The following is a 24,015-nucleotide window of genomic DNA, read 5'->3' as shown; positions in this document are numbered from 1 at the left end:
TTCCAACAAGTTAAAACTTCTGAATCCGCCCGAGGCTCATCGTGGGGAACATTGCCAATCTGTCTCCACGTTTCCAATTTTAAGGAACCTCGTTCAGGGTGCCATGGACACTGCATACATACAGTATGCATTAACAATTTAACATTGGATCGTGACAAATTTTTTTCCCTACCAGAAGAACTAAAGATAAAGAAATTGGTTCTGACTAACTTCAACAACTCTGTAATATGCTTCTCCTGATGTTGTGACAGTTTTCCTCCCATACTTACGAAGATAATCATCGCCTGCGACAATTATCGATTATGGTGCGCACCTTTGCCTCTTCCAGGCGATAAGTACAGAAGAGCAGAACCCGTATCTGCCCGCAGCAGATCACGTCGGGGTCACCACTTGTGGTGGTCTCTCATGGAAAAAAGACACAACGCAAGGTTGTCCCGGGATGAGAGCCCAGAGCAAACTCCGAAACCCTCTTTTATTAGAAGCAATCTTTGTTAACGTAGCAATTTTTGTTAACGTCCTATCACAAATGCATTACATCACACAACATGACTGATCATTCGCATAAAGCATACAAAGCTGCAAAGTTTAAGTTTGCTACAGTTCTGGTTAAGAAATGGCAACAATTTGTCCTTGCTCCTTGCTCCGTGTTCCAGCCAACCACCAGAAGGCTCTGTTGTCCTAGCACGTACACAAAGAACAAAGAATCATAGTTCCCACAGCTTGCAAGCAAATTTTATGTGGCAGATAGATAGATCTCTGAATGAATCTGTGATTCTGTGAGCAACTCTGCCTGCTTTGCCTGATTTGGGGTAAAAGTTGCTCTTTTTTATAAAAAATTCAATATTTATATAAATATTTATAATATTTACATACAAGCCATGCCCAGCCAGTCACATGACCACTAAGCCACACCCACAAATTAGGCCACACTCACAGAACCAGTTAGTGGTCCCTGGGATCTAAAATCATGAATTTGGTGGTCCCTGAGGTCCAAAAGGTTGGCGACCCCTGCACTACACAATCTGTATATGTTTATGAGCTACGTAGAAGCATATGCTGGTATCTGTGAATACAACACTTTTAGTGTATTCTGAAGGATTTAAAGCCTTTTTCTTACAGCAAATGCATAAAAATATGTCATTGACAATATTTTGTCTTTAAATTGCAATAATGAATGATCATAGATCAAGTTGACCCAGCCTGTTAATTCTGTCATCCTTGTACAGTATAACTCAATACCATGTTGCCCCGAAAATAAGAAACTAAGACCCAATCTTATTTTCTTATTATTTGGGCCCCCGAAATAAGCACTGGGGATTATTTTGGGGGTCTTAATTTTTTGAGTGGCACTGCTGCAAGGTGGGGGGGGGGGGGGTGGAGCTGCCTGACATGCACACCAGCTTACTTCAGGGCCCCATGGCTCCACGCCCTGACAACTGCCTGGTTGTAGCAGCACCAAGAACCATATGCAGAAGGAGCCCACATGGCTGCCAGTTTACTTCTTCCAGCATCAGCACAGCATCGGAGCAGGAGGCCGGGCAACACAGCCAGGCAAAACACTCTGTTCCCAAGTGACCCTTAGAAGCCCAAATAGTTTTTGCCTAGATGGAGAAATGAGGACGAGTCGAAGCTTTACCTGCTTGCAAATGGGACACTTTCATATGAAGAATCCCATTTACAAGCAGACAAAGCTTTGTCTCCCTCTGGGTGAAAAGTGCATGGCAGAGCCAGGTGGAGGCAGAGGCATGGGCAGAGGCAGGAAATCCTAATGCACTGCCCACCCCATCCCACTGTCTCTCAACTTGCCTATGGCCATGCCAACTAGGCGGCCATGCGGGGCATTGGAATCCCTGCCTCCCTTCCCCCATGCCTCTGCCTCTGCCTGCTGCTGGTAGCACTGCACAATACTCCCACGAGCCTCCCATGAGCCAGGCAGCCACGTAGTACATCTGGATTGCCTGTCTCCCTCTGTCTCTGCCTTTGTGCTCGGATTTATAGGTATCTGTGCTGTGCTAAGGGGCTGGCAGGCCATGCCACTCCCAGGCTTATTTTTGGGGTAAGGCTTATTTTAAGCCCATCCCCAAAAACCCCAGTCTAGGGCTTATTTTTGGGGTTGGTCTTATTTTCGAGGAAACATGATATTTATGGTGACAAACTGTCTGATTTGAATCATGACTAGTACATCTTTCTTTCTTCACAATTACAGATACAATGTTTCTGACTATTCTGATTACTAGCAAATAATAATGGGGAAAAATCCTTTTAATTTCACAAGACATCTAAGCCTGTTTTTTTCAAATAAAAAAAAATCTATCGTTGATCCTGTTCTTTTTCTGTAATCATTATTCCCATTTAATACAAAAAACATTTTTCCTTATGCACAATGTTTCCCTCAAATAATAAAAATCATTAGACACAGGTTAGGTTCCTAATTTTATTTCTCCATTTTTAGTTGTCTTAGTATCATAGAAAGCACAGCACAATATTTAAAAATTCTTCTGGGAAAGGAAAGAGAAGGGAAGGGGAAGGGAAGCAAAAGTGAATAGGGAAGGATGTTATTTTCGAGTTCAGTATATTAAAACCAGACAACCAATACTATTAGTAAATTTTCATGCATCCATTATGTGATAATGCATTTTCTATGCTATCACATGGCATGCTTGCGTCTAGATCTTCTGTTAAAATTTGTTTCAGGGAGGAGAAAAGGAAAATGTCCATACGGTTCTCACTGGTCTAGACAACATAAACATCTGCTAGATTCATGAGCAGCTTGTTGAAATAATTCATCAAAAAGAATGTCAGCAATCACCATGACCGTTTTTATAGATATTTTGAAGGCAAAGACAAACACATCAACAAGTTCAATATTTTTTCCTAATTTATTTCAGTTTTGCATATTTAAGTGTACTGTTGCATAGAGTTGTATCTAAAAGAGACTAAATACTATGAAGTTATTACAATACTGGTTCTAAGTCTGCAGTATTGAAGGATAGATAACATTTCAAGATGAAATAATTATGCATACAGATAAGGAAAATCTACCAATATGAATGGAACAAAAGTCAGCTAGAAATCCTCGGAAAAGATAAAGCTGTTGCATGCTAATCAAGTTGTGAGTTAATCTAATGCAATGAAAGCGGAAGTTGAAAACAATTTTGTTTTCAACAACTGTTATTGACATTATTGCTTTGTTTAGCATGGGAGATGGAGTTTATAATAAATATAGCAAGTAGTTTGTGAATAACTGTTTTCTTTTATTTACAGTACCTGAATTTTACCATGTGGCTTCATTTTTTGATGTTCTCAAACAAAAAAGTAGTAATCACTATCTCGATACACCATGTGTTATCTTATGAATTTCTGGTGTAATCAAATCCACCCATGGTTCAGTCTCTGGACCAGTATCTCTCAGCAACCTAAACTCACAAATTGTTATTTTTTGGGGGAAAAAACCCCTAGCATAATATTTGATGCATGCTTTCTTTTATTCCTTGAAGAAAAGTAGAATAGAATTAAGAAAACAATGAAATAAAAATAAGAAATATGCAGATCTGTGTGCATTAAATTTGCAGGCTTACTTATTCTCCCCTAAATGAAATTATATTGTTTCAATAAAAGTTCCATTTATGGACTATTAATGGCCATAAAATAGAAGTGACCAGCTTTAAGTATTAAGTCTTCCTGCTACTGCCTTCCAGAAAACTCACTACAAATATGTTACTGCTAGTGGAAAAGATCTGCCAATACTTTTCTTAAATATTTCTTATCTAAGGAAAGATATTATGTTCCTATCTATCTATCTATCTATCTATCTATCTATCTATCTATCTATCTATCACCATTTTGAATGTGTGCTCCTTAAAACAGTATTTATCTTAATGTTTGAAAATATTGAAGAAGAATAAATTCAACAATTAATGACTAAATTATGTGTAACCTCTAAATTATACATTTAAAATGTATTAAAATGTTTTACTAGGTATTTCTATATTACTTAAAGAAAAAAGAAAATACATGAACTTTTGAAAACTTATATAATTCATATTTTTCCAAATAGGCGGCAGTCATCTGATTTTCATGACATAGTATGAAAATACTAAATTGCCCATCTTTAGTGTTACTTTTGAACTCTGAAAACATTTTAACTATTCCTGTTTAGGAATAGTGAAAAAAAACAAATCAGGCCTAATTAGAATAAAAAAATAGAGAAATATTGATAAAAATATTCATATTATGTTTGAATTAGAATTTTAGATATGAAGTTGCCCTAAGATATGTTTCAGTTCAGAATCTGCTTCTCAGGATTTTGCAAAAGTATTCTTGATAATTTTGCCTGCCTTTAATTACTGTACATTAATCACACAAAGAGAAATTTAGCAAACTGTTGTTTAAATTGGGACACTAGTTAATACAAATATAGATTTTGTGACTTTTCTTTATTCTAAAATATTTTAAATTGTTAAAATGTTCACCTGGCCTTATTACATGTCAGAAAATGATACTAACTTAAACAAAGGAAATCATATTCTGATAATTTTCATAAAATTATTGTTTTTGTGAAAAAGAATGGATAAAAGCATAATGTATCTATCTTAAGAGCAATTCTGATAAGATTGTATTTTTTTAAAATTTTCTTTTTACTGGAATAATATAAAACAACAGGAACTCACTGAATGTCTTTGGGAAAGTAAGAGATATTGACCTACCCTGATAACTATTAATATAGTATAATTTCTTTTTCTTTTTAATGTCCTCCGCAGGCAGCCAAGGCCAGTTTCCACTCACACAGAATGTTACAGTTATTGAGGGTGAAACAGCAACACTGACTTGTAGAGTTGATCAAAACGATAACACCTCCCTCCAGTGGTCGAATCCAGCTCAACAAACTTTGTACTTTGATGACAAGAAAGGTGAATATATATATATATATATATATTTGGTCCTCAGTTGATCATTTAAATAATAATAATGTTACTGTTAAATAATGGTTTCACAGTCGATATTCTATTTTACATTATCCTCAGGCTAAAAAATGTGTAATTTGAACATGATTGTTTGATTGTAAAATTATATAATATTAATATTAATTTGAAAAAAGTTTTAATTGTTTCATTTCTTCTCTATTATTACTGCTGACTATGTGATTATGATCTGTGTTCACTAAGGATAGAGAATTAAGATTATAAGTGTGGTTAAACAGATTAATTACAGGTACAAAATTAGTCTAAATTTATTATTATTTATTTCCATGCAAGGAAAAAGGTGGAAATGTGTGTTATGACATCAGCATACAAAAAATGCAGCTTATGTCAGGTATCAGGAAGCAGCTGCATAATCATGGTGGTTGCATTATGACATAATTTAGCATATAAATGTCCATTAGCAAGCAGCCCCATCATCAGTTTCAGAAGACAAAGTTGACTTTTTTAGTCATTTTGTTAACTACCAGTCTTGCATTATGGAAATGTGGAGGACTAGCTTTATCTTTGTATTTCCAAAATAAATGCTGCTTCAGTCTAATATCACTATTTAAATTACCACACATTCTTCAATTTGTCCTGTGGATTTGCATGTGTTCTACCAAGGAAAAAATGTATGTTTCTATGTTTTCTTTCATTGGATTCCTTGTTCATATAAGTGTGTGTGTGTGTGTGTGTGTGTGTGTGTACTTGCTGTCCTTGATATACTATAAAATAATATTATCAGTGCCTATTGTGCAGCTCTAAGGAGTACAAAAAAAAAAAAAATTTCATGCCTTGCGTTTACATCTTGTATCTGATCCGAGAATCTTTTGGGGGAAGAATGAAAGAACAGAGAGGAGAAATAGAAGAAGAGAAGAGGAGGGGGAGGAGGAAGGGAGAGAGAAAGAAGAGGAAGCGATAGTGATAGGTACATTTGATAGAGCAAGTGTATATTTTCCCACTATTTTGGGGGGGGGGGGGAGCACATATATGATATAGAAAGTGATGTGTTTTCTGTCACATACACAATATGTTCTATAAAGGAATACTATCCCTTGATATATAGATGTTTGATACCAGTAAGTTTATTAATGTTCATTCTCCTAACCAACACAATTTTCTCTCCAAATATATGTATGCATACATAATTTATTTAAACCTATCCATTCTAATAGTCTAAGTGTGAAATTAAGCTATCAAATCTCACCAATTGTGGAAAATCCATTTGTCCCATTCAAAAACAACAATAAAAATTACAATTTCCATGTCTTTGGGAAGTGGGAAGAAATATTTCTGAGTTTTTGGTATGGTTTAATGTTTTATTTAATAATTTGTTATGAGATGATAAAGGAATAATTTTTCTTGTAACTTTACAAATGTTATTCATTTATGTATGCGTTTGTTAAATTTATTTGCTGCCTATCTCACTGGGAAGCTAGGTGGCTTACAACAATGAAAACAAGTGTAAACATAGGAAAGTATTGGAAGAACGGAATAAACAATTAAAAAGAAAATAATGAGAACACAGCAATATGAGAATAAAAGATGAGTGGATGGGAAAGCAGGGAGCAAGGGATTTACTATCAATGTAATAGCCATCTCCAGTATGGTACTCCCACACTGTTAGTCAGTATTTCTACATCATTATTCAGTAGCCTTTGCGGAGGACTGTATTTTTATTCATATACAAACAAATATAAGCCACTCACTCTGTAAATTATTAGGACAATATCAATATACCTACTTAATATGCTATCATTTTTTCTGATATCTTTTCCTTATTTTTTTCAGATAGCATTTCTTCCTGGCCTTATTTGCAATGTATGCAACAGAACTGATTAAAACCAATAGCTTTATAGTAGTTCACACACCATGATATCCAATTTCTGGAACAGTATCCCAGTCCCATCTTTGCTATCCTTGCAAACAATGCTCCCAACCCCCCACCCCCCCAGGTTCTAGGATATGTTGGTGTACATGTCCTCCTGAATTGAGTTCTGTCAAGATGGTTTATAATACACTTTTCACGAGAGGTTTTTTTTTTTTTTAAAAAAATGGTACCCACACAAAGTTATTATTGAGTTGGGCAGCCTTCGAAACCTAATAAGTAAATTCTGTTCGATTCTAAATAAAAACCTTATCTTCATAGAATTGTATTTTTCCTAATTGCATAATTCTAATAGCATTTTATTGAATAAATTAATTACATTGATTGTGGCCACCTGCTCCAATAGACTATGGGTAGCTTGTAATAGCAAAATGCACAATTAACATTAAACAAAAAATGAAATAAAATGCAGTTGCCTGGACTAAAGCAACAATAAGAATAAAAACATAACAGGGTTCCATAACATATGAACAGAACTAAGTCATACAAATTTTCCAGAACCTTAAGAGACTGGATGCCATCTGTAATTTGCAGGGATGCTGTTCCAGAGAGCATGGATAGAGAAAGCATGCTTCTTTAGTCCCATGCAGTATCCAAATTTTGTTGAGTGGATTTAGAATAGCTCCATTGTGCCAAACATCTGAGTAATGGAAAATCAACAGTACCTTACATAGCCAGGCTCTATTTTGAATCCTGACTGAAAGGTTGTTTGTTTGTTCTGATATATGCATCATAACATGCATCATAACATTACTAAGAGGAAATACAGGAAAAGAATCAGGAACAAAGAAAGAAAAACAAATTTATAAGCTTATAATATTAAAATGTCAATGTGACATTAGATCATTGAAATTCTCACTATGACATTAGATCGTTGTTGCATACTATGATTTGGATTAGGTTCTTGTGCTAATTTGAGATTTCAAAAACATTTTAAGATCAAATTAATATTCAATAAGTAACTAAAATGGCCAGTATAAAACATCAGGTTAGATAGGCTAAAGAAAAGAAAATAACTATTACTTAAAAATAAATTTATATTTTATCTTATTTTGATTCCACTGAGGAGTAGAATAAAGCAGCCTGGATTTGCCTCTTTGTCTGTTCAGATGTAAAACAGATCTAAAACAGCATCATTTTTTTCCGTAGAATAAGCCTGGTAAAATCTCTGAAATTAAATATGCAAATATGGATTTTGGCAAATCCTCAATTTGAATGGTCACCACCAAAGCTCTGTAATTAATTTTATACCAGTATAAAAATAGAATGTTCAATAAGCATTTTGTACTTTGAATAATACAGAAAATACCTTGCAGAAAGACAGTGAGAAATCATGTTACTACAAGTGTTCAATATTTATTTACAAGATTTGTACAGCTGTATAACTCATGTAGTTGTTACTCTGGGTGTTATACATTAAATAAGCCTCTTCTAAATAACATTGCACACACAAAAATGAAGATTTTTAAAAAAATTCCTAGAGGCTGAAAGAAGTCAGGCTATCCTATTACAGAGAAGGGGGGAAACCATACTAAAGGTACACACAAGAAGAAGGATACTTCCTAAGTTCCATCAAATGATATTGTCTCAAGAAAGAACTTAATTCATGTCCAATCAGTAAAATCATGTAAGATGGGCAAAAATAATCAGAGACAGGTAGTCCTGCATTTTCTACAGTTTTGTGCTTTGTGGGTAATGATAATGATAATCAACACTATAAATTACACCCAGAAGCTGTTGGGAGCAAATATAGCTCCCAGAGTAGTGGTACTACATGGTGAATTACAACACTAACGGAAGCAACCCTAGAAAAAGGTAGAAAACTGTCATGACAATGTGCTTCTCCCTCAGTCCCCTAAACTGGCAAGAAGGATACCAGGGATCACAAAATAGCCGTCAGATGCATAGTGCAAAGCAAGTATAATTAAATAAATTAATTCAGTTGCTCAGTATTTATTTATCAAGATTTTCTGTTTGCTCCACAGCTTCTAAGTGGTTTACATCAAATAACCCATCCCTAAATTATATTGCAACTAAAAACCAAGCAAATCCCCACCCCACTAGTAACTCCAAGTACTCCCTACATTTTATCAGGACCAACAGGCTCAAACATATCCCACGTGTTTATTTTTTAACTTAATAGTAAAAATAAATAACTTTACTGAATAACTGAAGAATAATTTTATTCTTCAAATCCTGAAGTTAATCTCCTTGAGAGCCTGTAAATGTCCAGCTCCTCCTTTCCCAGAAAAGATGAGGTCACTTTGAGCAAGGACATTGGCTGGTAAATATTGAGGTTCTGTAGGAAGTATTTCTTTTGAAAGGATCTTACCAGTATTGTCAATTATCATAAATACATATGAGATTTAATATATTAATGTATTTCTGAGTGTCTAAGTAGTGATACAAAATTGAGAAAACATCAAACAGTTCGTTTAGAACAGGAGGAATGGAGAATGAGATTTACTGGCACTCCATCCTATTTTTCCCAGAAAAATCCCAAGCACATAAGATTTAGTTTGTACCAGTTAATTTGTTTGATTAAATACAGTATTTGTTGGTACTTTATGTAGTATTGTTTTTAGAGAATTAGTGACAGTCTAATACAGAAAAGGAAAACAACTTAACACATACAGTATCTATAATGAAGAATGGTTCTCATATCTGTGTCTTCAACATGTGAATGTCTTCTTCAAGAAATTCACATGCCACTCTTGTACAACTGTCAAGTTATTAACATGTAAGTAAAGCTATGGTGCTTCAGATTTAACTAATCCAGTTCTTGCTATAAATGTTTTGCAGAAAATGTTTTCATGAGCTCCATTTTTTTCAAAGGAAAGAAATCTAGAAATATTAGCATCTACATCAATATCTTTAATATACAGTAAATAATGTCTGATTAGAATAAAATTGAAAGGAAGTGTTGAAAATAAAATTATCACAAAATATTAATAGAATACTTACAATTATATTATGGTTTTTTGTAAAGTATAATTTCATTGCTTATTTTTATATTTTAGCAATTAAGTATTTTATTGTGACAATAGCTAACAGAGTAGCATGGTGAGTCATGATGTATTAAGAAAATATGCCAGAATTTGTGTTCTGTTTGCATCTGGTGTTTGTGAAACAGAACTTCAATGAAAGTGAATGTCAGGAAATACTAAGGTTTATTGAATATGAAAATATCTGATGTGTATGGATTAAAATATTGAGTTTTTACAATATCTATGTGGTCAACAAATTTCCTTAAAATGTTTCTTTTTGTTTTCAAAGTTTAGACATATTTGGAATGGTTCCACATCCATATATAGATTGGAAATAAATAGAAGGAAGAACTATGCAATAGACATGAAACTTTACAGTAGTTAATTTGTGCTTGTTTTAATAGAAATGATCATATAACCCTCTCTACATGAATGTAGACTATCCATCTCACTTATGTTGCAACTGTGATGCTGGCTTCCTTGAAGGTATGGTGTGGTTATCATGAATTCTTTAAGAGAAAAGGACATACCCACATAGCTTATATTCATAGGCTTTTATACACGATGCCTGTAGGGAATCAACGTGTTTTGAATCAGAATGGTTGCTTTTAGGAATTTAACTAGAATACTTATATGTTAAACATAATAACAGCTATGCAGGGTTCCTATTTGCTCAGATATTAGTTATAGCCATTTTTGAATTTTCTAATTCCAATAGGCACGTCACATTTTTGGTCTTTTGTTTAAATCAGTAGGATTGCCAAAGGAGATACTGTCAATTTTCAAAACTACAATTTTTTTCTATTTTAGATTGTTTTAGATTTATTAAAGCTGAAAAATATTTTTTTAAGTTCTGAACATTTTCTTAGAAACATGGTAATAAGAATAATGAGTAAGGGAGATTCGGTTTACATCTTTTAATATAATTGCATGAAATTAAAATATTGTAACAAAATTGCTCATCTATTTATATATTGCAGTACAGATTTTAAATAATGCCAAATAAAATAAAGTCAATAAAAACTGAAGGACACAAGAATTTTGTTATATTTTGAAAAACAATTTTAGATAGAGATGTAATACAGGTGATACAGAGACAGGTGATAAAAATATGTTATTCAAATATATTTATCTCATTCTTGGACTAGTATATCCTATTTCCTATTAACATAACAAACATTTGCAAAAATATTTCTCATATAAATTTTAAAATATATTGCCAATATTAAAAATGGGACATGCTATTGTAATCAGTTTATACAACACTGCATGTAAGTATTACAGTGAGAATTTATTCTGGCATATTTTCTCTTCTCAAGATTTTCCTTGGTAGAAAATATTGCTTTGATTTTATTTTTTTCCACATAAGAAAAATGAAATTTAGGTAAATTAATCACCAGAAAATTTGTGTGAATGTCAGATCATTCACAGCACACACCTACAAAAGTTGACTTCCTATGAATCATATAAATTAATCACAAAGCATAATTTCCGGTCAAGGAGTTTTGCCAAATAAGGATGAAAGCAGCCAGGGAGCTGCAAAGTAGTATAATATCTAATGTACAATGAAAATAAGGTATAACAAGGGAAGAAATCTTTAGAAAAAGTGAAAAATATAATTTCATAGGATTAGTTTGAAATGCTATAATAATCAGGTAACTTTTAAAAATATTTATTTTTAACATTATAATATGTCATTTAGACAATAAATTTATATATTGATTGCCAATTGTTGAATGTTGTGAGAAATTCACCATCTTTAGGACTTCCGGTTTGGGTCTCTTCAGTGACAGACCGAAATCCGCGATCGTGCGCGGTTTCGATCTGTGCTCGCCGGTGGAGCGCCCCGATCCTTTGGATTCGGGGCTGTAGCCACCCCATAGAGGTGGTGAAGAGGGGGGAGATTGCTAGCCAAGTGGAGGGGAGCTGCATCTCTCCTCCTTGGCTGGTCTAAACTCCCTTCCCTGAAGGTGGTTGCAGCGGTGGTCAGAAATGGCCACCTCAAAGAAGAACCCGACTGAATAAGATTGTGCAGGAGGAAGACAAACAGGAAAGCAGGACAGACCAGGCTAAGCAACAGAGGACATCTAAGCAAGGTACCCTGAATCTAAAAGTACCTAGAGGGATACTTCTGAAAGAAGATCTTTAAGCGATGAAGGAGAGAGAAAAGGAGGTTAAAAACCCTTTTTTAACCTTTATATTGACAATTACAAATGGTATGGAAATAAATTTATATTAATCTATTTTGACACTAATAGGCAACCTTAAGCTGAAACCTAAGTGTCAAAAGGAGAATAAAGATTTTTTCTTGGTCATTTTAAAGTCCTAAAAAGGAGAAGAGTGGAGGCAAAAGGATGGGACTTGGAATAATGGAAAAATGGAGTGCCACCTGGAAAAATAAAGAGGATTAACAGTGAAACTTTGAAAAGACTCCCGGGGATACATTGTAACTGAAATCTTATTAAAAGATACAGTAACCCATGGAAAGGAAAAGTAAAGGAAAGAAACAAGAAGGAACAGTCTGGGATCATTTGTTGATTTTAAAAAAAAAGTTTTTGGCATTGGTTTTTTCTTTCTTTTTCTGTTTTTACTTAAAGTCAATCGGGTGGTTGTTCAAAAGTGTTTAAAATGCCATCACTCCTGGAGGAATTGAAGATGAGTCTTAAAAAACAGAAAGAAGATGCAGAAAGGGGAAGATCCTTTGGCTTCGTATTTGTATTTTTTGAAATGGAGATCCTGAACTATGAAAAGCAAAAGGAAAAGCTTCAAGAGCAAGAAGAAGGGCGGGACAAAGAAGAAGCCATTTTCAATGATCAAATAATGCAAAGTGTGGTAATAAGGGGAAAAAGGGGGAAAGGAGTTAAAAGTTTGAGATCAAAGGGAACAGCCAAAAAGAAAAATAGTCTGAAAAAGAAGTATAACAGCAAGGAGAAGCAGAAAAGAAAACTACAGAAGGGAAAATTAGAGAGAGAAGGGTATAAAAAAAGGGATGAGAAAAGGGGGGGAGATAGAAAGGGAAAGAACTTATGAGGGACAAAAACAGGAAATAAAGAAAAAGGGGAAACGTACTAGGATTAAAGGTATTTGCTCAGCTAGAAAACACAGAGACAATGGTTAAATTTAGTTAAAAGTGAGGATTCTGCAAAGGTACAAAAGATAGTGTTGTGACAGTAGAATACTGTAATGACTTAGAAATGAAATAAGTAAATAATCTATGAGATAAAACTGTATTGTTATGTAATGGTATGTTTATTTATAATTAATGCAATAATAAAGAAGAGAGGGAAACATTGCAATAGTTTCTAAAGATTGATAAAATATTGAAAAGAAATGTGAAAGATTTATAAGGAAATTTATATGAATTTGAATAACTATTTTGCTTATTAATAGTAAATAATTTATAAGATAAAACTGTATGACTATCTAATAGTATGCTTATTAACAGTTAAGTAATAATGAAGAAGGGAGGGAAACATTTCAATTGTTCTCAAACATTGATAGATATTGAAAAGAAACGTGGAAGATTTACAAGGTTCATATCAGTACTAGAATAATTTCGAATAACTATTTTGTTTACTAATGTTTATATATAGCAAAACATAGCAAAAACAATATATATGTATATATATGTATGCATGCATGTATATGTATATGTGTGTGTGTGTGTGTGTGTGTGTGTGTGTGTGTGTGTATATATATATATATATATATATATATATATATATATATATATATATATATATATATATTCTGAGGTTTTCACAGGTATTTGTATGTGGATCTTTGGTTATTCGGGTTTTCTCCCATGTAAAATTGGAAGTATCTTGGCAACATTTTTCTATCTCTATAGCTTCTTTGATTATTCTGTTGTTGAAGTGTTCAGTTTTGGCGATAGTTCTGGTATTTTTAAAGTCAATCTCATATCCTGTGGCTTTGAGGTGTTGGACCAGGGAAGAGGTCGGTTCTTCTTTTTTGATTGAGTTCTTGTGTTCTTCAATGCGTGCACTTATTCTTCTGTTGGTTTGTCCGATGTATGTTTTACATCGGGAAAAATTTTATGCGGGAAAAAACCCGAATAACCAAAGATCCATAATATATATATATTACCAGGATAGGTAATATCTTCAGCGGAGTTTAGGGGATATCCCCTAAATTCTGCTGAAGATGTTACCTAGCCTAGTAACGAAATCTAGATGTTACCTAGCCTAGAAACGAAATTAGCCCACAAGCTCAGAGAACGAACCTTCACTCAAATCCTACACCTAAGCTACATATATTTGCTACTATTGCAAATGGATAGTTTTCAGGGGAAATAGTGAAGCATAGGATAATGTGCAATTAGTTTGCTGAAGTGTGAATGATTTCACAACTACTGAAAATCTTCTAAATTTGCATTGAGGGAAATTGAAAAATATAGTGGATAAGTGAAGCTGTGATTTAGATAAGCTAATGGATAAATGAAGTAACTTCTGGAGAAGAATGACAGACTGAATAGTGTTCCAGATAAGCAGAACCAATGATTGTGGCTAAGAACAAGATCAAACTGGTTTCTTTGACTCTTTCCAAACAAGAGAAGATGCAAGATTGCCCAAACTATGTTTCATATGGTTGCTTCCATAAGAGGCTGCAAGACAATAGTCTCTGGAGGATGTGAGAATAGGAGCTGCCATACCTTCTTCAGCCGTAATTGGAGCTTTCAAAGGATAATCAGTTTGCAATTTCTTTAGTAATCACATTTTGGAAATTGCCCATTAACTACTTTAAAGAAGTTGGACACCTTCAAAATGACAAGGCTAAAAACTTTGATGATTTTAATACTTAATATTATAAAATAAAATTGTTTCTTTAAAAGTTTGAAGAATTTAAAAAATTGAAAAAGCAAGGCAAAATTTGGAATAAAAAAATTAAACAGATTAAGGATTCTGAACATTTTGGAAGATTTGATTTGGAATATTAAGATTCTGAAATTAATTTAAAATATTTTTTGTGGTAAAGTAAAACATATTTTCAGTATTGGAAACATAACAAAATATATAACAAGATAATCAAATTATAATGATGTTCAGAGACACTTTTGAGGAATTGAATTATTGATGTCAGCTGTGTTGTCTTTTCTTTGGAACAGTTTGCTCTCAAATAAAGCTGTAATAGAAAGGGATTTGCAATAAGATCTATCTGAGAATGTGAACAAGCATTTGTCATTTAACATATAAAACAAATGATGAGGCTTTAAAAATTAATTAGGAAATAATGCCAATCCTAGATAGTAATTAAATATTTTCTTCTTGGTGGACCTAGAAAAGTGGCTTTTAAAGTTTTAAAGAAATTCAAGAAAAGAATCAACACTTATCTGAATGGATTAAAGAGCAAGATTGTTTTACACAAAAGGAAAGAACACAGTATTCAGTCAGAATTAAAATGGAACATTATTATTTTGGTTGGTTCTTTTTGGACGTGCTGATATCTGGACTGGAAAAATATTGTGCGTTATTTTAACCTTTCATCATTTTAGCCATTGTCTATTCACTGCAAGATGAAGGCCTCTTCTGCATGCTTCTATGCTCTTGAGCTTTCTTTTACCAATTGGGCCCACAATAGTAAATAACTACCAGATATAAGCATGCAGGAAGATAATAACATTCCATGTTTCACCATATGGTCTGTGCTGTGATATGGATATCATGGTGGTCACATGACTATGAAAAGTTCTTCATACAACACCGGCTATTTGGTTTAAGATATGGAGATGAACACTGTCCCTTAAAATCAGTCACTTTACTCAAGGAAGTAAAACCCATAAAGACATCTTTATCTTTACCTTTTTTTATTTCTGAGGGGGAAAACACTATGAAAAATAATACTTTCAATCGTTATGTGCAGATTATATTACATATTGACCAGTTTTCAAATAAATAACAACTTAATTGTCAAGTTACTTTGCTTCTTTGTTTAAATATCTGAAACTGCAGTAGGCTGCTGTGCTAAATAACATACATATATACACTATAAAGATCAAACTAATTATATATTGAATCACTGTTCCTGAAAAAAGAAAAATATAATATTGTATAATCAACTTTATTGGCTATGATACCAAACTGAGAATTCAGTTCACACATTATCTAAACTCATAATGTTGTTTATTTGATTTCTGTGAAACCAAGCTAATTTGGTTTATTCAATACTTTTCAACTATGACTTAATTACAGCATACGTCATACTTTGCAATATTACCCACTATAATGATGAACAAATTTGTCCATCCCAAAAATAAATAATAAAATAAAATATAATAATGAATAATAAAATCAAATTAATTACTGAATAGAATTATTACTATATATACAAGATCTGTCAATATCTAAGTAGGAATGTTGAAGAAAGAGATAGAGGGGCTAATTCTAGATGCACACGACCAAGCCTTAGGAACAAATACATACAAAGCCAGAATTGAGAAGACAACAATAGATAGCAAGTACTGCTTCTGCAAAGAAACTGAAGAAGCAGTGGATTATCTGCTTAGATGCTGCAAGAGATTGCAAAGACTGATTACAAACATTGGCATGACAAAATAGCAACAATGATGTATTGAAAAATCTGCAAGAAATATTATTTGCCTGGATGAACTGGTGGGACCATAAAATAGAGATAATAACAGAAAATGAAGAAGCTAAAGTACTCTAGGACTTTAAAATTCAAACAGACAGGCATCTGCTGCATAACATGACAGACTTAACAATTGTCAATAAGGATTGTGTACATGGCAGTGTCTGAAGCACAATAGAAGAGAAGGAATGGAGAAGATAACAAAATACAAATACCTCCAAATAGAAATAGAATGACTGTGTAAGAAGCAAGCAAAGGTAGTCCCAAGAGTAATAGGAGGCTTGGGTGCATACCCAAAACACCTGGACCACCACTTAAGCACCATCACCATTGGCAAATTCACCGTTGGTCAGTTGCAAAAGGCAGTTTTCTTTTGTGATAACATCTGGCTGACTTTGTGATGAACCAGTAATACTATTACCTTGGGACCACTTCTCCAAGTAGGAACTACTGCTCTGTCCAATAATCTCAAGAATTGATATTTGTCCAGATAAACCTGTTGGCCAAACAAATTCAGGCAAAACAGTACTGACAAAATATACTCCAGGCTTTGCTTCCCACTCTGTAAATGTGGAGGATTCCCTAGACAAAGTAAGAGTGAATTTTAAAGTCTGTCAATTAAAAAAAAATACTTCATATTTGAGAAATCCTTGATTAATATCAATCCATTTTATCATACATACTGTATAATCATTGAAAATACTACAATAATTATTATCCTAACTTCATTAATTTCAGCAATTTCAAAGATTTATTCAATTTCAATTTAACGTTTATTTAGAATCAACCAACTACATCTTAGAAAAAATCTGCTCACTCTTCCTTCCTCCCATTCATCCTTCATTCTTTTCTTTTTCCCCAGTGATATTGATTGTCAGCTTCAAATTTCAGAGCTAATGCTGGTTCACCCATAAAACTTCACAAGTTTTCTTTTTATGCATTTCTATTTGGTTGGAAACCATCAAAATAAGATAGTCTCAAAAGTGAGTGATGCTTGATAGGTATGAATACTAAAGTCTGTCAAAATAAGGTTTTTAGATCTCAGTTCCTACTTTAAAATGTCCTGTAAACAATACCATTATCCCAGATGTCAGTTATTAATTAATAGTTATCATAATATAACAATGGAATAATATATTTAATTGATGAGTCATACACAAGACCTAGGAATTTTAAAAACTTGAAATATAAGATCTTTCTGTGGAAGCACTTTGGTATTTCATGTCAATCCTATTGTCTTCTGAGGTAATAACTTGAATCTAATTCAGAGTGTGTCATCCAGTGCATAATTATTTTTGCAGTACTATTCAAAAACAGAATGTGGTTGATTTTGTTTAACTTGACAGTCATGTTTCTCTGGCTCGATGAATGCTATCTGGCATTCTTTGGCTGCTCCTATTGCATCAGCCTTAATTAGTTTTTGATTGCTGTTAATTTCACAGTCTTTTCATTTAATAAATTACATCAAAAATGCCTTAGTTTTTGTTGTATCAGGTTTAATTAGTTTTGTGGACTGCTTACTTGAGTATTGATTCGGTCTTTTTTTGAAGAAACTTATTTCTGTCCTTCCCCCAACAATATAGCCAACTGATTCATTTATGAAAACATTTTTATGTTTCTTGTTTTTTGTAATAAATTAACTTGCTAAAATCAGAATCAGTATCTACCATACTAATCATCTAGAAATCCAGATACATTAAACAGAACTAATGGAAGAGGGTTTTTTTTTAAAAAAAAGTTTGTATGATTGCCTATGATTGTATCATATATATACAGATTTTAAATATGGCATACTTCCATGTGTGGAAAATATAGAACTAAATTCTACCTCATCTCCTTTTTAAATATGAAGTTATATTAGACCGGGGGTGTCAAACTCAATTTCATTGAAGGCAGCATCATGGTTATGTTTGACCTCAGGGGGCTGGGGTGGGCATAGCCAGCATGACATCATTTGCGTTGTTACCTGTGGTGCCCAAGCTTTCTGCCTGCAAAGACGGGCTCCCGAGCTCCATTTCCGGCTGAAACAGCATCCTGCATAGAAATAGAAGCAATAACACTGTTACAATGTAAATTATTTTATTCTCCTTGCTGTACTGGCCTTAAAATGTTATATAGCTAATTATTAAATTATCATTTTATAGAAAGAAAACAGTAATTTCTCTAAGGCCATCTACTGATTCTAATTGAGCAGGCATTCAAGTGTACAAAGCCTACGTAAAATTTACTTCACCATATTGCTTCTTTTATTATGCTTTACAAAAGCAAAAAGATTGCCATTTTGTAACATAACATACTCACACTTTCATGTTTAATAACATTTACAAATTTAAACAACATCCACAGGAACATACAAGAAGGTCTACTTAAAACAAACATGAGAGTTTATTTTGTTCATTTAGCAATTATTAATGAAATAGAACCCAATTTTGCAACAAAACAAATTGCAATGCCTTCCATTTTTACCTAGGAACAATATAGTACTTTCCTGTATTAAGTATTTAAAGAAAGTAATTTGAATAAACTATTTTTTAAAAATATCTGAATTTCATATTTGTAAAGAAAGTCTCTTCACCCTACAAAAAAAAAATACAAACTATTTACCTGCCTTATATTCCATGTTTACTGTTTTTTTTAAAAAAGGAAATAAAAAAAAAATGAATTGACATTTTTGCTCTGAACAATTGCCCTGAAGATTATCTTGTTTTTATTATAATTTACAAAATTATAGAGAAAAGTCATGCCCTTCCCAATATTCCTCTCCTCTTTCCTTGAGCAGCCTCACGCAGCACCAAATTTAGCACGCTTTACAAATGAGGAGGCACCTCTCCCCCCATATTTCTCTCGCTGCGAGCAGCCTCGCGCTGCTGGAACCTTTAAACTTAGCACATTTCACAAATGAGAAGGGGATTCCAGCGCCATTGCCTCCACCACCTCATTTGTGAAGCACTCTAAATTTAAAAGTGCTGCACAGCTCGCCTCCCCCCCCCATATTTCTCTCGCTGCAAGCAGCCTCACGCTGTACAGCACCTTTAAACTTGCACTAAACTTGTGGCAATGGTCTTGGAATCCCCTTCTCATTTGAGAAATGCACTGTTTAAAGGTGCCGCACAGCGCGAGGTAGCTCATGGTGAGAGAAATATGGGGGAGGAAGGCGCACTCGCAGCACCTTTGAACTTAGTGCATTTCACAAATGAGGAGAAGGGGAATTCCAAGTGCCATTGCTACTGCTGCCTCATTTGTGAAGTGTGCTAAGTTCAAAGGTGCTACACAGCTCTCCTCTCCCCCCCCATATTTCTCTTGTCATGAGCAGCCTCATGCTGTGCAGTACCTTTAAGCTTAGCACACTTCACAAATGAGGAGAAAGGGATTCCAAGTGCCATTGTCACCGCTGCCTCATTTGTGAAGCGTGCTCAGTTCAAAGGTGCTGAGCAGCATGTCTCTTCCCCCCCGTACTTCTCTCACTGCAAGCAGCCTTGCGCTGCACGGCACCTTTAAACTTAGTACGCTTCACCTATGAGGCGTTGGTGGCAGTGTCCCCTCCTCCCCATTTGTGCCAGTGTCCCCTCCTCCCCATTTGTGAAGTGCACAAAGTTTAAAGATGCTGCACGAGGGACAGGCAATAGAGCGAGGCCATGGCCGACCACCTTTCCCAGGCCCGCTTCCCCAAGGGGGCACCCGACTGTGCTTACCAGACACTGAAGTGGCCAAGATGAGCTGGAGGCAGAGGCAGATCTACCGGTAGGTCGAGGCAGTCGGTCAGACAGGCAGGAGGCAGGCACATGGCAACTTGAGGCCGCGGCAATCAGATGACGGTCTACTATGCTATTCCCCAAGGGGGAAGCATGGTGGGGGGAGGAAAGGCAAGCTGTTGAGCCTTGACCCAGGGCTTGCCATACCTGGGGGGTATGCAGCGGCAGCGAGGCAGCAATGGCGATGGTGGCAATGGCGCCCAAGAAAGGCAATGGCAGCAATCCTGGCAAAATCAGGGCTTCTAGGACTAGGTCCTCACCCCGCCGCCCGTCTGCTGTTTGTGTGGGCAAGGAGCAGCAGGTTGGATGGGAATGGATAGGGCTAGCCAGTGGCGCGATTTGCCAGTTGTCCAAACTGTGCAGAATCGTAACAAATGGTTATCCCAAACCAGTCCAAACCGGTAGAATCCCATCCCTGTATAAAGCCCTTTATATGTTAATTGGGTAGGATACCAAGCTAGAAAACAGGAGCCTTGTGAATTCTAATCCTGCCTTAGGTATGAAAGTTACTTGGATACTTTGGGCCAGTCACTCTGTTTCATCCCACCCACCTCACAGAGAACCTTATAGTGGGAAAATAGAACAAAAGAGTATTATTTACTGGCTTGAAATATTTATAAAATAGTACAGATAGCAAACAAACAAATAAATAACATCTGAGTCTGTGGGTTATGAGGATTTCAAAGTGTCCCTTGTTTGTTCCTGTTTTGACAGAAGGTAATTTCTTATCTATTCCAGAACCTTCTCAAAATGAAATAACAGGACACTGTCTACTTCCCTATTTATATTTTATAGCTTACTTTGGATCATGCAAAGTGTTTTTTCACTTTTTTTTAACCTGTTATCATTTCTACTTTGCCTACTACTCTCTCATTTGATTTCCTTTCTTTCTTATTGTTATGACACTTTTACTGCTTCTCTTTTTCATTTTTTGAAACTGCAGTATTACGTCTAGACAACCTGGACTTCTTGTTTTCTGCTGCCAACCTAAATAAGAAATGTAGTTTATTTTTTCCCTCACTATTATGTCACTGGATTATTGGATTTTCTGTCTTCTGAATTCACTTACCTATTTCTTCATAGCTTATTAAAATGTTCAGTATCTGTAAACTTGTTTTACTGCAGTATGAACAATAAACAATTACCTTATTAATTAGGGTATTGTAACAGTAGTCAACTATATAGATTTTTTTTTTAAAAAAAGTTTATCCTGACCTCATTTTCTATATTCTTGTTTTTAAAGCAATAGATGTTAGGCAGGCAGGGAAGCAAGCAGGGAGGCAGACATACATGGTAGTGGCAATGCAGAATGGCTTTGTTATTTTGATTTCTCCTTTATATTTGTTTGAACTGATAATAAAGCTTAAAATCAATTTATTTACTGGGGTGTTCATTGTCTCTGGATCAAAAAGAACTAATTACTTCGGCAGCTGATCCCTGCCCTGACACTTGGCAAAATGTAAATAGTAGATCTATCTGCCTCTGTTTGTTTTGCCTCAACTATATTTCTCAGATTTTCATTAACTCAGAATTCAGTGAAAAGCTCAGTTAAATATTAACTTTCATTAAACTTAATCAGTTTCAGAAATCTGCAAATGGAGGCCAAAGAAATCTGCAAATGGAGGCCAATTTCTTGGTTATATAATCACACTTGGCCAAATAAAATATTCAATTCAAATCTGAAAAGTTTAAAATATTTTTTTTAAATCTGTTCACTATTCCTTGTAGAAATTATGGTTTTGCACAATATTTGAATTATGATGTGATTTTATCTACAAAAGACCCTTAACTAAAGGGCAGAATAGATGGCTTGCACTTCAAGATAATGTTATGCCTCATTCCATTTACATTTAGATATCAGAGTTCTAAGCTATGGTTTTATTTACAGCACTGGAAATGCTGCCAATTTGAACGAAGAATTGAACCAGAACTGTAACTGTCAGAATATTATTGTAGATTTCCTGACACATTTGTGTGTGTATTACCACTCCTGAAACTATTCTTGAAATCACTTTATTCAATGTAACTTAGCACAATTGGATTCACTATATAAATGGCATTAATTAGGTGAAACAATTTACTAAATGATGGCAATTGTTGAAGATACAAGATATTGTAAACATGTTAAGAAATTTCTTAATAGTGGTTTCTTCCAACATGGAAAGGTTACAAGCAAACACAAAAAGAAGCAGACAAGTTACAGCTCCAGTTCAGAGCAGAGCTCTAGTTTCAGTTTTAATTCTCAGCAGAACCAAACCATACCCAAGCTGTCAGCTCCCATTGGCTGATCTGTTGCCATGCTTACTCACTTGGTGACTTTGTTAACCATGTCTATGCCAGTTAATGAATATACTCTGACACTCCTCCCTTCATAACTGCAAGAGACATAAATCCAATTAACTTTATATGCTTTTAAATTCATCTAATGCAATTGTGTTGGTGCAGCAGTAAAGCAACTCAGCATGATTATGACACAAGCTATGTCTGGTCTGGACCAGTGTGATAGAAATAACAGGCTCCCCATTGCTGACTGATATATTTCTTGATCACAGACTTCACTTTCGTCCTCACCCAAACTATTATTAAACTATAAATCTGTTCTCATAGGTGTTGGAGCAGTATGACAATCTTTCACGTTATATCTTTCCAACAATTGTTCAATTTTCCTTTTTTGACTGAGGATATAATCACCTTTTTCAGTTTTTTGTATCTCCACACTGTGATAATTTTTTATTTCTCCCAAATTCTTTAATTCAATTTTTTTCTCCAACTTATTATCAAATTCATTTACCTGTGATATATCCTTTGCAATGAAGCAAAGATCATCCACAAATGCTAATAATTGACAATCCCCACCTTTTAACTTTCCAGTGTATATGCAGCCATCAGCCTTGCAACTTTTGAACCCTTTCAATGTCTTATCTAGACATATATTCCAATTTCCATTTAACTGCTTCAGCCCATAAATGGCCTTGTTCAATTTATGCTACCATGTAAGGCTTTTTTACTTTCATACCCTGGTGCTTGAACCATGTAAATTTCTTCCTCTAATTCTGCATTGAGGAATGCAGTGGTTATGTGAAAAGGCCAAATTATACGGCCATGTGCTGCTGCCAACACTAGTGCCAGCCTGATGCTTTCACTCTTTACAGTTGGTGCAAACACCTCATCATAGTGCACATTTTTCATCTTTGAAAATCCTTGTGCCGCTAATCTTGCTTTATATTGTACTTCATTATTGAGCAGTACTTTCTTCTTGTATACCCAGTTTCATCCTATAGCTTTGCTACCCTGTGGCAAAGTCATAGATGTGAACACTTCATGTTCATGTTCTCACATGGATTTCATTTCCTTGTCCATGGCTTTTTTTCCATTTTACTTGTTCAATTTTAGGTAATACCAATACTTCCTTATAGTTCCTTGGCTCATACCATATATTATACACTTTAACTTTACTAGCACAATACCTGTAAGTGGGAATCCCTTTGTTTTATTGCTCTGACCTGCATGGTATTGACTGCTCCTTTATGTCAAACTTCTCTTGCTTCATATCTTGTTCAGCTTCTCCTCCCTGAACACTGACACTGTCACTAAGTGAGTTATCATCACTAAATGAATCACCATTACTAAGGAAATCATTCCAGAAATTTGCATCAATTCTGTTCCACTTTTGCTCTGCAAAGCTAGCAGATCTTGAAATCACTATTCTCTTGTTCCCATTGCTAAAGCGATAGCTCTTTGAGCCTGGCTCATAGCCCATAAACCTGAGCTTTCTAGCCTTTGGAATATGCACCCACACATTGCTTTCAAACACCTTTAAA

General features: G+C 34.6%; 1 protein-coding gene and 1 long non-coding RNA gene across 4 annotated transcripts in view; one reads left to right on the top strand and one right to left on the bottom strand.

Moving 5' to 3' along the window:
* CADM2 (cell adhesion molecule 2) overlaps positions 1-24,015 on the top strand; it is a 384,704-nt gene that overhangs the window by 215,839 nt on the left and 144,850 nt on the right. For all 3 annotated transcript variants that reach the window (XM_026664092.2, XM_087966630.1, XM_087966629.1), the window contains one exon: positions 4,761-4,910. In XM_026664092.2, coding sequence (XP_026519877.1) covers positions 4,761-4,910 — 150 coding nt within the window. The remainder of the gene's footprint in view (positions 1-4,760; positions 4,911-24,015) is intronic.
* Positions 14,721-22,571, bottom strand: LOC148130455 (uncharacterized). Its single transcript, XR_015749808.1, has 5 exons — positions 22,504-22,571; positions 21,264-21,313; positions 20,135-20,549; positions 18,409-18,476; positions 14,721-17,024 (listed from the first exon to the last, which is right to left on the bottom strand). It is a non-coding gene; the product is annotated as an uncharacterized LOC148130455 (long non-coding RNA).

The sequence above is a fragment of the Notechis scutatus genome, chromosome 5 (assembly GCF_049901735.1).
Source record: "Notechis scutatus isolate UNSWTSFEM ecotype Mainland chromosome 5, rNotScu1.2, whole genome shotgun sequence".
In the NCBI taxonomy this organism is placed as follows: Eukaryota; Metazoa; Chordata; class Lepidosauria; order Squamata; family Elapidae; genus Notechis; species Notechis scutatus.
This window is presented reverse-complemented; position numbering and strand designations above follow the sequence as displayed.